At 32.3% G+C, this 17,874-nt stretch overlaps 1 protein-coding gene across 1 annotated transcript; it reads left to right on the top strand.

Annotated features, from left to right (window-relative positions):
• Positions 1-509: 509 nt before the first annotated feature.
• Positions 510-6,027, top strand: LOC134687581 (G1/S-specific cyclin-D2-like). Its single transcript, XM_063547986.1, has 5 exons — positions 510-1,021; positions 2,152-2,367; positions 2,918-3,077; positions 3,336-3,466; positions 3,922-6,027. The coding sequence occupies exons 1-5, from the start codon at positions 827-829 to the stop codon at positions 4,093-4,095; spliced, it is 876 nt and encodes a 291-aa protein (XP_063404056.1). The 5' UTR covers positions 510-826; the 3' UTR covers positions 4,096-6,027.
• Positions 6,028-17,874: the final 11,847 nt, after the last annotated feature.

Below are 17,874 nucleotides of genomic sequence, written 5' to 3'. Positions count from 1 at the left end.
TAAATATTAATATTTCTTTTTAATAAATAAATGTATAAATTTGTACTTTCTTATTAGTCAACTTCATTCGATACCTCTACCATGTTTTTTTTCATATTTTTTTCCTGCTATATTTGTCAACAAATAATAAACTTATGAAAGGCTTTAAGACTTATTTATGATTATCTGTTTTTTTGTTCAAAAGATTCGAGTCTGTCATATCCACGATGCCTAACCTCAAACTGACTTACATTTTCTTTGTTCCAAAGGTATCTGTCAATCACGGCATTGATCTGCCCACTTTTGAATATGCATGTCAAGTAAGAAAGTTTAATTTTGCTTTATTTACGTCTGATAAATGTATTTTACTAATTCTGAATTGTTAAAAGCTTAATTAAAATTTTGATGCAATATGAATTGTCTCATAATTTTACAAAACTGATGCAAAGTCAGACTAATTGTAATTCTTTGTGTTAAAATCTCCCAAGGTATCAATTTCACGCATGCGTATAGGAGTGACAAGTGCTACATAGTTGAGTAAATGAATAGGATTTCACAGTGTGACCGGGGGTGGTATATAATCACAGCTCCCTAGACTATCAGATTGTTGGCCGTTGAGCACCTTGGAGCATATAAGAGAGAAGGACACACCAACTCATTCATTCATTGTTGGAAGTTCAAAGATAACAGTCAGTGCAGCATTCGGCCAAACGAAAGTCATATAAATACATTGTGTCACTTGTTCATTTCATCCGGAGGATATTATTTATTTACTTATTTATTTATCTGTGCGTTGGTGTTCGATATCATTATTAACTGTAACTTACAAAATTGATTTGCAATAATAATGGATTTGATGTGTTGTGAGGCTGAATCTTTACAAAGAGCGTACGAAGATCCAGTACTGTTAAAAGATGACAGAGTTTTGCACAATTTACTTGCTACAGAAGACAAATATCAGCCATCAGCAAGTTATTTTAAATGTGTTCAAACAGACATTAAACCTTACATGAGGAAAATGGTTGCAGAATGGATGTTAGAGGTAATTATCTACTTGTTGACAATATTTTAAAATCATTTATTATAAAGTTCATTCATTGTTCATTATTCAACACGAGGTGTGCAGCTGACACGTCGTCAAAAAAATGGTCAAAAATGCATGCAAAGCAATAATTGAAATTAACATTATTGTTAAATAAACGTTCATATCACACTAAATGTTCCTTAAAGTAAATAAATTTCAATATAATGTCTTTATTTTACGCTGGGAAAGCCGGTTTTCAGGAATGTCGGTAACAAAATGGCGGTTTTCAATATTTTTTATACACCCCTTCCATTCTTCACCCAATAACTCTGCATCTACAAGTCTTTGGTAAATAAAAATCAGTCTATAACCTGGCGTTAAGATTCATGAACAGAATGGTACCAAATTCGAGTGAATTGAATGAAACACTAACTTTACATATAAATTTTCTGTGTCAACTTTTATAGGTTACTTTATGAGCCTTGTATATGCAATATTGTCGTTTGAAGTCGGATTTCTTTTGATTTTAATTCATTCAAAATTGTAATTTTATACCTATCACTTGCACTGGTCACTTTTCAATAAGTTTTAGCTAAAAAAGTCAGGTTTTTCTATTTTATTTGATTTTTTTTAATATTTTCTGCATGCATGTAAGTTGTTCTATATCGGTGACAAAGGTTTAGATATTTGATTCTGCGCAGTGTATAAGTTACGCATATGGGTCGACTTCATCCAATCTGAATTTTTCTTGAATTATTTTATCATTTTTATTTTATTTCACTCATTGAATCATACAATATCCAGGAAGAAGCGTATTCAATCGTCGGCAACCTTGATCAACTCTGGGTCTGTTCCAAAAATGAAACTGTAATCAGCCGCCCTTTACTTATTACTAATAATATTAGTAACATTATGAAAACTAAAATAGTAAAAGAGCATCTTATTTTATAAAGTCTTCATTTCTTATTTTATAACATTTGATATTAATAAATATTTTCCGACCTTTATGTTGTTAAATCAGATATTGTCATTGAGAACCGTACAGTGTAATGTTGTTCACTGGACATGCATGTTATCCATAATTTAAGGATTTCTCTGTTCGTTTTGAAAAAAATGGAAAGCTCATTGAGTTTTTATTTTATCTTCAGGTGTGCGAAGAACAACAATGTGAAGAAGAGGTATTTCCTTTAGCAATGAACTATATAGATCGATTTATGTCAGTGGTCGATATTCCTAGAACAAGACTTCAACTTTTAGGAGCAGTTTCAATGTTTCTGGCATCAAAATTAAAAGAGACAAATCCATTAACGGCTGAAAAATTGGTTGTGTATACAGATAATTCTGTCACACTAGAAGATTTAATGGTATGTATAGGTTTTATAATTCATTTATCTTATTACCCACATTTATCAGGGATCGATACGACTTTTCAGATCTGGTTTACTAATATATTTCACCTGTTGGTACCCCAGTAAGAAAATTAAAGGTTTTCACAAAAAATGTCAATACAGCAATTCGATCATTTCAAAATATTCAAGTGGACTTTTTATGATTCAAATTCATTACCCCCCCCCCCCCCCCCCCCCCCCCCCCCCCCTTTTTCACAACAACAAAAAATCCACTTTAGATAGTAGTTATACAATTTTTGAAATTAAGTTAAAATAATTGACGTCATAAAAATTCATAGTCGAAGATAGATAAGCGAAGTTAAATACTTTTGTGTAGTTTATTAAAATGAAATTCTGACGAATGAAAGAATTACGTGATTTTCACCTTAGATTAACTATCATTTGGCCTCCAGGTAATATGTATATCTCAGACAACTGAACAACATTCCACAGACATAACACACATACCGAATTATTTTTATTGTTTAGTGATGAAGTTTCCTTATTATATTTCTCTTTTTTTCAGACAATGGAATTATTAGTTTTGAACAAATTGAAATGGGACTTGTCAGCCATCACACCTCACGATTTCTTGGAACAAATTTTAAGTCGGATACCAATGGAAACGGACCTCCGAAATTCAATAAAAAGACATGCACAGATATTGATTGCCTTATGTTCAAAAGGTAACTATCATTATATATATCAGCATTGAGTTTAGGAATTCAAGGACACGTTTTAAACGCTTATAGAATTTTAGTATTAGGAGTAATTGTAATCGAATCATGTAAAGTAATGAAGTTTGTTCACCGGTAAAAGTTTAAAATCTCGGCACCTCTGTTTTCTAAATAAATAAAAAATGTGTTAAGAGTAGATTTAGAATCAGATTTCATTTCCTATACTGTATAGCCTTCCAAATATTTATGATTTTTATTCTCTTTCAGACTGTAAGTTTATGATGTACCCTCCCTCAATGATAGCCGCCGGAAGTCTTGGAGCAGCAGCACATGGACTGTTAAAATCTTCAAGTCATAAATTATTGGGGAACCTGCATCAAATTTTAGGAATAGATATTGTAAGCACTTTACCTATCTTAGGTTTATTATTTATTAAGTAAATTGAGGATTATCGGATATCAGGGGATTAGCCGTAACGTGTTTTATGATCGGCTTGGGTCAGTGGACACGGCTTGGAATTTATTTGTACCAAATATTGGTCTTTACAATATACTATTTAACACCTGTACAATATAAAGCCTCTTTCTAAATTACTTGATTAATTAAATTGTTTTGGACAATAGGTGTGATAAAGGTATTTTGTTTTACGGAGTGTGCCCCCTATTGCTTCTTATCTAGGGCGGATTTAATTCCCATGACATTGTCTGAGTGACACTGGGATGATTATATCGGGTGGAAGTTCTAAAACAACATGAAGTCGCCTCTAATTAAAACTTTGAATAATTATTTATACTTATATTAGTGTCAGCGTAATTTTACAATTTGTTGAATTTTTGTTCTCTTATTTTTTCAGGACTGTTTACGATCGTGTCAAGAGCAGATAGAACAAACATTAGCATCAAGTTTATCGAACGTTGACAACAACATGCAAGAAACAAATTTATCAAAAACAGACTATCATTCAAATAGAGACCATATAGAAGGCCAACCAACAACACCCACAGATGTTCAGGATATTGTTTTCTGAGAGGTCGGACTCACAAATTTATTAATCCAAACGCTGCCAAGTCTGCTGCATTTAAACTTTTTATGAGAGATTTTTATGTATAGTGTTTCGGTCCCCCTTTGCCATATCCGACAGAGTGTTGCTGTTCAAAGAATTCAGGTGTTAGTTAGCAAAGGACGATATACCCGCTGAAATTAGAGTCATATGTGTTCAAAACTTTAATATATTTCGGTTTCAGTCGGTGAATTGTCAACTTTCTCTGATATGTAGGAAAGGGTGTAATTGTTGATGTTTTTATTGTTAATGCTGTTTATTATTTGTTAAACCCATTTATTATGTTGAAGATATGTACAAGTGTTTGTCACAATCCACTTAAATGTTCAAAATGCATCCTCATCAGACATAAACACTCCATGTTCATTTAAACGAAATGGTGCTGAGTTTTCAAAATATGCACAAAATGAAAAAGAAAATTTTTATATATATTTTTTTCACATGAATTGTAGTGATTGATGTTAAAGTTTTATTCCAAATTGTAATAGTGCTATCAAATTATTGGTTTAAATTTGGAATAAATCACTGATGCATGTCATTGCTGGATTGTGGTAAAAGACCAAGGGGTTATCTGCCCCTAGTAAGCAAAACAAAGAAAGAGGGTTAAAATTATACCTTAAATAACGAATGTAGAGTAGAAAGTATCATTATTTATTATAAAATCATCTTTTAGTGTGCTTTAGTCACAAATTACTAATGTGTTCAAAAATCATATATTAAGTTAAAAATATTTCAACCAAGTTGAAATGATATTTTTTATTTATTTATTCTTTCTAAAATGAATATGTCTCTGGAATAAATTCTCAAATTGCATTAAGTGCCATTGTTATTAAAATGTAACAGTCATTTATGAAGGGTATTCATATTTCTTTATGTTTTAAGGAGATATAATGTCACTTTTATTCATGTTATTTTAAAACAAAACAGGGACCATATTTTTATTCTAGTTTGAACAGTTTGTGGTAGATTAATAGAATATCTACCTCTGAATATACTTCTCTGAAAATAAATAAGTTGTGTTAAAATAATGCTTTTTCTACCTCTGTCAGAGATGAACTTTCAAGGATACTTAATTTATTTTGCATGTGATAACAATTTGTACAAAATGTATAATTTTTAATTTGTCTGAATATCTTATTTTTTTTTATTTTTGTAAACTTCTGATTCAAGAGATGTCAGATAATTGTCATATTTTGTGATTTTAAATAGGGCAGTGTGGGTACATTTTTGTACCTATAGGCATCTCATAAATTGGACAAGATCTGATAATCTTAAAGGTTAGGGCAGTATTAGAACCTAAACAAAGGCAATAGGAGATAGTCTTTCATTAAGTAAAATAAATAAACTGTGATAAATGTACCAAACTACTTTATGAATCATGTGTAAAACTGATGAATGAAATTTGTTATTTAATAAAATGAGAAAATGAGTTATAATCCAGCGTGGCTTATTTATAGACTATAACGAGTGACTTGTGAGAGAAAATTAGAGTGCCTTTATACACTATAATTTGGTCCAAGATTACACATAAAATTTTGAAAAAACAAAATAAAATGTTGAAATCATGTAAAAGGACCACATTTCTGTAAAGTGCAAAAAGAAGTTTAAATTTCAAACTTTAAATTTTTCGGGACCATTGTTTTATGATAACATGGTCAATTTTCGTTTGTTTAAGTCACTGTTTGTGTAATAATGTACTATACTGGAGTGTAAAAATAGAATGTTGAGTACTTATGTACTTATTAGGTTGTTAGTACCAGTGATGGAGGGGTGATAGGTAACACAATGAATGAATGAATGGAATGGTCACGGGATAGAGATGTATGTTGTTTCTTTCTGCCGTGAATTTTTACAATTCTGATTTAGTACAGAGATGTAATAAAATCAGATTGAACATTTTATACTTGTTTTTGTTTATTTATAAACATGAATATAACAAAAAGAGAATGTGGTATTGATTTCCAATGAGACAACCCTCTACTCAAGAACGAAGCAGTTAACAACTCCTTCACAACAGTTATTTTGTCTTGCATCAGAGTACAACTTTGACTCCAAGATCGCCCAATTGTTCCAATGAGCATGCTTCTTTCATCAAACCATAAAAACAAGATCAGAACTTCTTGTCTGTCACATGATTTTCTTAGTAGTTGCTGCTAAATCACACATTAATATACTTCACAGGATAGCCCTAAAGTAGAACAATGGCGCCTCTTGAAGCATTGCAGAAGTATGAAATACTGGCCACTGGACGTCACAACAATAAATCTTTCAACCAGTCACACGAACTCTTTCTTCCGTCACTGTGATAGTTTTTTTAATGAATCACATTATCACAACGCAAATTGTCTGAAGTTGGTTGACCTTTCGTCTTTATTTGTTTGGTGGCTTCTTTTGATTATATATTTTGAAGATAACAACAGTAGAACTGACTATTCTTGATAAACTTGCACTATTTAACTTTTCAACATTAAAGAATACACCCACATGTCTCTTGAGTGTGGTAAACTAATAGGAACATAAGAAGCTGTAGTATGATTGACAGTTGGATATTTATCCGCCCAACTTATATAAGCAACTTTATTATGTCATTATACGGACTTCATCTTTAAGCAAGTTCTTACAATTATATATCGCAAAGTCTAACAAACAGTAGGGTCCGAGTGTTCGAATAAAATCTCAAAACAAAATAACGACCAAAAGAAAACTTGTGACAGGAACTCAAAGCTTCTTTACAATGACAAAAAAAGAATGGAGTTTCATATTGATTTAGACTTAACGTTAAGACCAGACATACATGTACAAAAAAAACTAACTTATTGTATGCTGTACATCGGAGATATATCGCCAATAGTATACATCAACCAATGTCTTATTGGGCAAATTGAATTGAATGGCAAATATACTGCACTTGTAGTGCATGTTTTTAGTATATTGAAACGTCAACAGGTAAAGGGTAGTTTATTTTATAACTTACTCGTAGTAAAGTGTTTTTAAGCTATCTTATAACATTAACGGTACCAATTTTTCTGCACCAGATGCGCATTTTGACAACACATGTCTCTTCAGTGATGCTCGTGGCCAAAATATGTAAAATCGAAAGCTTATATAAATGACGAAGAGTTATAATCCAAAAGTTTCAAAAATCATAGCCAAATCCGTGAAAGGAATCGGAGCTTTGCATGAATGAGATACATTCCCCAATTTATAATAATTTTTAATATTTTGTAACAGCAAATTTAATAACACAAAAAATCCGTATTTTCATGCCAGTACCGGTGATACCCTCGGGAACTAACATTCCACCAGCAGAGGCATCGGCCAAGTGGTAGTAATAAAATTAACGGTACCAATTTTACTGAACCAGATGCGCATTTTGACAATACAGGTCTCTTCAGTGATGCTCGTGGCCAAAAAATGTAAAATCCAAAGCTTATATAAAAGATGTAATATACATACCATCAATCTTATAAATTTAGATCGGTGATTTTACTATTCTCATATCTTTAACGACTGCATCGCGAGTATTTGCGAACTGACTAGCAGTAAGTACTAAAAATTCGTGCAACACACTCTTTTGCCTAGTATCATTATCGAAATACTGCAGATATGTAGTAAAACACATTTAAAAAATCAGTACATTTGCCGTGATGTGGAATTCTTGCTTCTATTGTATTTAAAAAAAACGATAACTTACATATCTTAAGATATTAATTTGCAGTGCATACATTGCAGTAAACAAATAATATATATATTTCACTGTAAAAATATGATTTCGTAGTTTATTATGCATCATATCAAATTTTCCACTACCGTCCTAATTTTCAAACGCAAATGGTTACGATCCGGCATCCGATCTACATGAAAGCGAAGATGGCTTTGATGCTACCTCCCGTTTCCAACCGGACTAAAACAATTGATCGATTGAAAGCATTAGACCTTGTATATTAAGTCAAAGGCTTATCAACCGGGGAAGAAATTGTCAAGCATGTATATACCCTTAAGAGTCCATGGTCCTTTGGAACAGTTTGGGTTCCGATAACAATCGTTTATGATGGATTGTTAGAAAATTTTGTCAAGATAGATGGTCCATCTTTTTCATGTATCATTAAATGACTTATTTTTCTTCGATATACTTGAAGTTGTACTTGAATCGTAATGACCGTTTCCGGTCATCTTCCTCATCAGCCATCTGGTTGGTCATTAGTACAATTTTGTTATAAATTAAAATTTCAAGCCCGAAACGGACCGAATATATTTTCTTTTAATTTTGTCTTGATTGATGTATACAAATTTTATGGTTTCGGAAAAAAGGTTGTCGAAGTTCTTGTGTAACCATTTTGCTTTTCGTCCATACGTTGGCATTTTGATTTACAATTTCCTCAATTAACTTTCCTCTTAAAGATTACTTCAAAGGCTGAAATTCAGAGCGACCGGATTCTGTGTCCATTGATACCTCTTTCTGAACAGCAGTACGATGTCTTGAAAACAATGCTACTAAAAGAATAAGAGGAAGGATTATGTTGCAAGATTGTGACAAAAATGCAAGTGTCACAATTATTAACCCCTCTTTTCGCCATCAGTGCATATATCCTAAGCAGCTGAACTACTTGGTATACTAGTAGTTAGTTTTCTATGAGATTATGGGGGAGGTGGTAGTTTCTTTACCATGATGTGAATAGCTAAAGAAAGTATAAGATTGTTGTAGATAAGTATACTCCTGTCCAAAAGTCAGGACAACCTTAGTAATCCAAATTTGTGTGTTGTTCATCGTGACAAATACAACATGTCTTATATTCTGAATAAAATATTTGAACCTGTATGGATTTTTCCATATTTGTTCTGTATCAAAAGCGCTGAACTCCAGCCATTCACTTAACATTCTTCAAACCCAAACGTCATATTTTTATTTTTTATATGCTGAAGGACAAATGTCTTTGGAAATATTTGTAAACTATTTGCCTTTTGACTCATAGAAAAGTTCAGAGATTTTGGGATTAGTGTTTAGGCTTGGCAAGGTGGTAAAAGGTCCTTGATCGTCTACGTTTTGCTGACCATTGTAAAAACATTTCACACAAAATCATACACACCTATATATGTACGTATTGTAGGCTGATTATTGTAGTCTGTACACCATTTCAAGGCGGTTGTAAAACATTTCACTTAACATCTTAATCCGGGAAATCTCTAAGCCTCTAATGTTAAGCCGATTTTAAGTTAATTACTGTAATAACCAATGATTTTTATGAATGACTGGTTCATTACAATCTCTGAGAACGATTATGTAAAATTCACATTTCTATCAAGTTTCGCAACAATCTGATTTACCACTTTAAAGATTAAACTTAAGTCGCAAAGAGTAACGAATTGGAGAGGTTTTTAAGGAATCGAGTACAATTGTCAAAGCTATAGAAAAAGTAGAATTATATAAGAATTAGTTTGTCTTTATTAAGTGGTGACATTTTTGAGGGAAAGATTGCATAATTTTTAAAACTACAGAAAAATGTGGTTAATTGACTGTCCTTAAGCAATCTATAGCGAATGTTAAAATGCCTACGTTATAGAAAAAAAGATGATATTAGAACGTTTTATCATTTCACTATTTGGCCTTTTCACCTTTATTTATTAGAGATCACTGCTGATTTTTTTAGTCTGGCGTACAAAATTTCAATCCGGGTATCTATATGATGATGTTTTTTTTCAGAGGAAATTTGACCAAGGAATGTAATGTCCATTACCTATTGCCTCTCAATTCATCGTTCCAATCTACTATAAAACACACACAGGTAATTGATGTAACAACTTGAATGCGTATTTTTGAACGCGTGGCCAAATGATGAATGCATTAAAAGTTGCATGTACGACAGGTTTGCCTCATTTTAAGTATCTGTTCAAAATATGAAGATGGACTGACATTCTTACACTTACCACAATTATATTGGAAATGATGTTAAGTGTAGTATTGAGGTAAAAAAAATAATACTCTTTGCTTTAGTTAAGATGTCTCAGTTTCGATGCAATATTTCATAAACATTTCTGTATAACTGGCGTTATCTAAAAAAAAGGACGATCAATGAATTTGAAAGAAAACAAAAGGTAGAACCCCCCTTTTATCCTGGGTTGTGACCCCCTTTTAAAAATTGTTGGATCCTCCCCTGAACTGCGTCGGTTTTTCTGTGGATTTATAGTCGTATGACAGTAAACTTATACAGGACAAAGAAGCAATGCAACCAAATACCAACACAGCATGGCTTTTGAGAATATGAAAGAATTTAAGTAAATATCAGTAAAAATAACAAATGAAGTTAATGACCACTCTGAGATTGTAAATATAACGGTACATTTGGTCATTGTCCGGACTATACAGATGTCCTCTATTTACTATTGTGTCATTGGACTATTGAAACCCTAGCAGGCCAAACTATCAACAGATCAAAAGCTTAATTATATTCTCTATAAATATTAACAATGAACGCATATTAAAATTCTTTTTAACAAGATTTTAAATGTGCACACGACCGTCGTGCGAGGGGCAGCTGCGACGCGTAAACAAAAGCTTCAGCTGTCCTGTACAACTCCATAGCGATACATTTTGGGATATAGAATGGCGATACATCAACCGTGTTTCAGAATGTTTGTTGATTAAAATAACAACTGGCACGCGAACGTCCATATCTTTTTGAGAACAATAGGGAACCAGGGCGGGGCTAACGGTATTCTTTTTATTTTCATCATAATTTTCTACGGATGAGGTCAACCGGGTGAGAGTGCGCGTGGTCGGTATCTTTGTAGCTATGTAAGGGCATGCGAGAGCAAATATCTATTTATGGTTTTAATGCCACAGTAGTCAAAGGACAGACGTATTTTTTTGTAATGGTATTACTCCCCTAGGCAGGTGTCGGCACGCGTCTCTTTATTGTTTCTGATGAATTAGTAGCAGAATTAATTTCAATATGATTTTAATACAGCTGTATTTAAAAGAAGTTGTATAGGTTTTCAGACAGGTGGTTTTTCACAAAATTTACATACTTTCCTTGTATGATCATTATGTTTACTCAAGTGAGAATTACATTACATTACACGCGTCCATATATGAACTTTTGAAAAGAGATACCATCAGTTGTTTAAAATTCCGGAACAAAGCCTTCCATTCCGACGGAGCTCTTTCATTTTTTCTAGTAAAGAGAAAGTTAATGAATAGATTTTTTTCTGTTTGATCTTTTTAACTAGTAAAACGGATTAATTAAAATTTAGTTTATACCGCTTGTCCACGTGTCTTGCTTTTTAATCGTTTAAGCGATAAGGGCTCTACGATAAGGCAGTAAAATGGAATAAAGTATCGTGGTATTCTGTTTACCAGATGCAGAAATTTCCCCAAAAAAAAGTTTACAACATTTTATAAAATTCTAGACATGCAAACAAAATATAAATCAACCGGTTTTGCTGTCTTTTTATTCTGTCTCTGGAGAACGGAGCTACTACAATGATTGCAACTCTACTTAGTTTTTGTTTCCAAAGATTGACAATGAACCAGCAATTGAAAATGTTCGTGTCTAAACTAATGTCGTAATAGGTACTTTGGGGAATGGACCTCCTTTTTTTTCTTTTTTTTTTCAATATATATTTTTGCAGTCCATTTTTACAAAAGGAAAATTGAGTGGCATCAGCTGGGTATATACAGCTGTTATTTGCAAATCTTATAGATAAGAACAAGAACACGCTACATAAGTTACAATCCATTAATACAAGCATATACTTGGTTCTTTTTTTATTATGTATAGTCATGAGTATAGCCTATCTGATCGAGTGGTTTTAGTGCGCTTGACGCAGTGTAGGCGGTGTTGCCATGATGTCACAGAAACAAATGAATCCCGTAGAGGAGAGAGCAAACATATTTGCATGTATAACTTTGGGCAATATTTCAGACTTAAGATATATCTATATACAACTGTACCTGCCCCAAGATCACGTGGTTTAGCTTGAGACTGAGTTACTCAATACGGACGACATAAATGTGGACAGATGAGTTAAATAAAGATATAAAAATTGTGTACGTTTTTGTTTTAATAAACATATAAAAATTGTGTACGTTTTTGTTTTGATAAACATATAAAAATTGTGAACGTTTTTGTTTTGATAAACATATAAAAATTGGTACGTTTTTGTTTTGATAAACATAGGCGGTCGTCCGTCATCATTTTAAGGGCCATGCGACTTTCCCCTTTTTGACCACCAGAGATCATCCCGAATTTTTTTAAAGGACAAGGGTGGATATGATTTATGGTCCTATAAATACATCTTTGGTTGCAGGCAGTTCAGTGAATTAGGGATAAAGAGTTAGACAATCGTTCGAAACATTTCTACTTGAAGAACATATAAATCAGTTTTTAATTTAAGTTTGAAGGATTTTCAAGAATATCTACTTCCATAAATAGAAAGAATCATAAAAGAAATCAATTTAATGCATAGAAATTCGAACATGTGGATACCAGAACATTCACTGTCACGTGACCACATGTGGTTCTCCAGTAAATACGGAATACTAAAAGGCATATGTCATCTGCGGAACAGGGCACCTGTCGAATTAATTATTTCTGATCATCAGTATGCAGCTGCTTTTAAACCAATACACCATGAAAGCGACAATAATTTGATAATAATACATTATCGTAAATAATAAATGCAATAATTTTAATCGCACAAGTGGCAACTACAAAATACATATTAGCAAAGAAATGTATTAAATATTTTATGGATAATTTACGTATGACTATGCGGTTAAATGATAGAATATGAACAAATCACAGAAATTAAAATGTGAATAAATTGCACAAGACCATTTAGGGCTAATTTGTTTGGAAAATTTTTGAAGCAAAGAACAAAATCTGCTTTTTTGATAAAACATTTATATTAATCATACAAAATTATTGATGAAAGCGCACTAGTTTTTTTTACACATCATGGTTTCTAATTCCTCTATAGTTTTCGTGATTTGAAACAAAGGCAGCTCTTTGCGTTTATAATGAACAGCTAAACTATTTTTTAACACAAATTTACATTGAACAGCGCCAATAAAATGTGTATTCAAATCTACAGACTGTGCTTAACTTCAGCAATTATTCTGTTTTAATTGTGTTCGTCCTTGAGGGTTTATTCGCATTTGCGTTTCTATTCCAATTAAGCTCTTGACAACTTGCGAAATTTGACAATTTTTGTGATGACAGAATCTTAGTTTGGTAGGAACTTCCTGTCCTGTGGCATTTTCTTCACGGTTTGTCCATAGCCAGCTATTTATACATATTGAATGAATTCAAACTTATTATCGTAATGACACTAACGAACGGAACATATTAACAGATTTCATGAATTATGCTATTCATTTCATTGGGGAAATGTTTCGTTTCGAAGCTTAAATTCGACTTTTATGAAAAATTGAATCTTGAATCTTTGAAAACATAAGCATAAAAAGACATTGATAAGCAACTACTAGAACTAATACATTTATCTACCGGAACAAGCTTAGCAAGAACAAAATTATAACCCTTGTTGAAACCATGGAAGTATTAGAAAATACTTCCATGTTGAAACAAAAACTTTGGCCAAGTAAACGGGAGTAATGCCATATTCCATAGAACAAATCTTTAGAAAAATATTTGCATTGATTTTGATACATGTAATGTTAAAAGATTACAGAGAAACGTATTTTTTTCACTCCCTTTCTACATAAAATCATGTAACTTTTTCATTAACTTGATCATTAATATGTTTATCTTATTACTTGGAGTAATTTACGTGTATGTGTCAAACTATTTTCTCAAGAAGAAAAATTAACCCAGAAGGGTGGTACCCGGAGTGTGACCAGAGAGAGTATAAGAACACTGGGGCGATTTGATGGGATAATATAGCCTAACTCAACGGGCGACCTCAATTACTGGTGTTATTTATTCGGTTAGCTATGTACCTGCTGTTTAACTAATAAAAATAGCTTTTCATTAATCATTTTGTATGAAATATTTAGTATATTGTACTTTGCAATAAAATACTTTATAAAGTTTTAGCAGAGGATGAATATCATTTATTTTACACGAGTTCATAGAGATGAGAAAGAAATTTCAGATATTGTTCCCGTCTTTCACTATGAAGTGGGAATGCATGAAAATAATGACATGAGAATAAGTGTTAAACATGAAGACTGAATAATAAATGAGTTTTTTTTTCTTATTTTCTACTTTTTTCCACATAAATATGTTTAGATATATTACAGTATAGCTATACATTTTACTAGTAACCGCTAAATTTTTTGGAAAAGCCAATGTATTTAACTTTCATATTTTTTTTCTTCAAAATACTAAATATTGACAGCTTTGTTTAATCATTTTCAAACTTTTATGGATGTCCATCATGCTATTGAAATAATTGCAATCCTTTTAAAAGGATTTTAAAGAAAATTCAAGTTTATTCAAATGGTGAATTTCAATTAGATTCTTTTTTTTCGTCCTTTCTTCTATTGATACGTTGGTAAAAAAATAATAGTATGTATATAAATGGAAAGAAAAGGACAGAAACGGCTACTTAGAAGTTTTATATCATTTAAATTAAGATTATATCATTATCCCTTATGTATATACGAATCAAAAGAGTGATTATTAAGGTATCTTCATTAAGAAAAAGAGTTGATGTTTGAATAGTTAGTTCAATACTAGTTTTCCTAGGGCAGTTTATTTTTGATCATAAACTTGTTACAAATAACCTGCGTAATAAACGCCATAAAACTGGTAGATCCTGCATGATAGCCACGATAAGACAATACAACACTCCTTCCCTGAAGATAAGTTGTAAATTTTGTTTTTGACCATTTAATCTATTAATTGAATTATTTTCAAGATCATGCTAATGATAATGTTCCAATGTAAAATTAGACCCGGAAGATTAAAACGATTCACAAACCAGTTTGATTATCACGGCCGTAGTCTTCCGTTCTGTGCCTTTGTACTTTAACCCAATATATCAAAAGGGTTTCCTGTTTCGGTTCTTAGTGAAGCATTTCTCTGCGGGACAGGTTTTTGATCTCTGTATACAGCACTAAAGGGTTTTTTTTGTTTGTTTTTATTTCGTTCATTTTGACAGCACAAAGCAAACAATGCTACATAGATATATGAAGAAGTGGTATTAGTGCCAATGAGACAACTCTCTATCCAAGTCACAATTTACATAAGAAAACCATTATGGTCAAGGTACGGTCTAAGTGGTATTAGTGCCAATGAGACAACTCTCTATCCAAGTCACAATTTACATAAGAAAACCATTATGGTCAAGGTACGGTCTTCAGCACGGAGCCTTGGCTCACACCGAACAGCAAGCTATAAGGACCCTAACGATTGCAAAATGTAAAACCATTCAAACGGGAAAACCAACGTTTCATCTATAAAAAAACATACAGTTCAAGTTTTTCTAGATTGAATTTTGCATAGGAGAAACTATTCTATATCATAACTAGTGATAATTTTGCAAAAAAATCAAATTACAAAACCCAATCTTACACTTGATTGTAAATTAAGGATATACTGCTGGTCATCTAATCATTTTCATGGCTGATTCCTTTGATGTTTTGGTAAGAACACCTGACCCCACAGGTAATCTATGACCTTCTATTGATAAGGGAAAGATAACTCAGTGGGGTGTTAGTTTCAGCCTAGAATCTTGATCCTCGTTATGTTTTACCTTCCATACAGATAGGTTTTTGAAATGCCGATGTAGTTTAAAATATTGAATAACGAAATACACTTGATAATAGATGTACTGTACTACAAAGAAAGGACAGGTGGTGTGTCGCGTGGTTAAAAGTTTACCACTTTTTATCGCTGCTTTTGATCAGTGCTTGGGGATATATGTTTCTATATATCATGTTTTTGTATCTTTAATGAATCCAAGAATTTGGACACGCGCAGTTGTAACTGTACGATTAAAAAAGGAATAAAGAAAAGATTAAAAATCGAAAGTGAAGAAAAGCTTTTATATGGAGGTTATAAGACAATTTTATTTTCCACATTCACCCATACACAGCTTTTTTTAAAAACTGAAATATTTATTTTCATTGTCTTTTCTTGATTCTATTACCAACTAAACACTATATTCTTCAATAAATAATACATTCTTTCTACATTGACATTTCTTTTGACTTGAATGTAGAACGTTCAGAGAAAATTTTATTCCAATGAAAAAAATCAACCCACCATTTTTTCCTCAAAATGTCCTGTACCAAGTCAGGAACATGACAGTTGTTATATTATAGTTCTTTACTATATGTGTTATATTTTAATGTTTTGTTTCTGTTGTTTCGTTGTTCTCCTCGTTTCCCTCAGGTTTAGTTTGTAACCCGGATTTGTTTTTTCTCAATCGATTTATGAGTTTCGATCAGTTGCCTTTATTTACTCTTAGAGCATATGTATTTTTATTTCATTCTTGAAACGACATGGACTTTGTCAGATGGCAGGGGCGGATGCAGGAATTTTCGAAAGGGGGGGTGCTAACCCAGGGCAAGGGGGGGGGGGGGTGCAAAACATATGTCCCGATACAAATGCATTGATCGGCAAAAATAAAGGGGGGGTGCGCACCCCCGGAACCCCCCCTCTGGATCCGCCACTGGATGGGTTAAATAATGAAGCCCCTTATTTTAAAGCCGCAGAAAGGTTTATCGTTTCAAAACAAGAGATGCATTGGGGGGATTTGAAATTTGTTTCATTTAGCGTACGTTGATACAAAAATTGATACGTTGGCACAACAGGCCATGAGAAATAAGGATTACATAAACAAAACATGCATTTATGATATGGTTATAAATTCTTGTGGGAAACATCTAATCCTGAATTCACATACGTTGGTATCCCGGCATGACCTGTTAGGAAAGGGAGAGTGACGAGCCTACACGAGATAGGTGTTTATTTTGTATATCAGCATAGACAGTGAAATTGACACATTATCAGAGGATATAACCAGGTTTTACAATGGCTAGGTAAACAGGAAGCTTTATGATAAGTCAAGATTTACTTAAGGGTGATATAACCTTTATATGACGGTTGGGAGGGGGTAAACAAAAGGATAGAACTGAATATTAACAATAACAAAAAGGGGGTTTAGTGTCACACGTTTCCCTTATCGAAAAGGTAAGACGGGAAATCGGTATTCATTGCATTGAGAACCTCAAATCTTACAAATTAGTCGTATCCAGATTAAAAGTTTAAGCAAACTCCAAAGATATTATGTAAATAAAACATGCTAAATATTTGTTCAAATAAACAAAATCCAAATAATAAATAAATGAAATATATATAAATTTGAGAAAAAAAAGGATTGTATTCCAATCTTTTCATAACGTTATTAGTTTTACAGTGGCAAAATCATTTTAGCATTTTTTGTTAGTTTTAATTACAATACGAATGAAAATGTTTCTCATCTTCAACTGTATTGAAATTTTTAGGTGTCATCTTTATTCATTCAATAAATTATGAAAAAGTAATATAACTTTGATGATTTATAATTGAATTAAGAACGCAAACAATAGTTGAATTGTCAAAATTATATAAATCTCTGGAAACTATATTAATGTAATCTGATATATTATCAATGCATTTGTCAATACATGATTTTAGCTAAGGGGTGTAGCAATGCTGTTGAAAATCTGGAGACTGACAAGTTTTACGTAAGATATGGCAGCACACACACACATAGGAAATCATATTTCATATACAA

The sequence above is a fragment of the Mytilus trossulus genome, chromosome 10 (assembly GCF_036588685.1).
Source record: "Mytilus trossulus isolate FHL-02 chromosome 10, PNRI_Mtr1.1.1.hap1, whole genome shotgun sequence".
Taxonomy (NCBI): Eukaryota; Metazoa; Mollusca; class Bivalvia; order Mytilida; family Mytilidae; genus Mytilus; species Mytilus trossulus.
The sequence above is the reverse complement of the archived record's forward strand: the minus strand, read 5'-3'. Positions and strand labels throughout refer to the sequence as shown.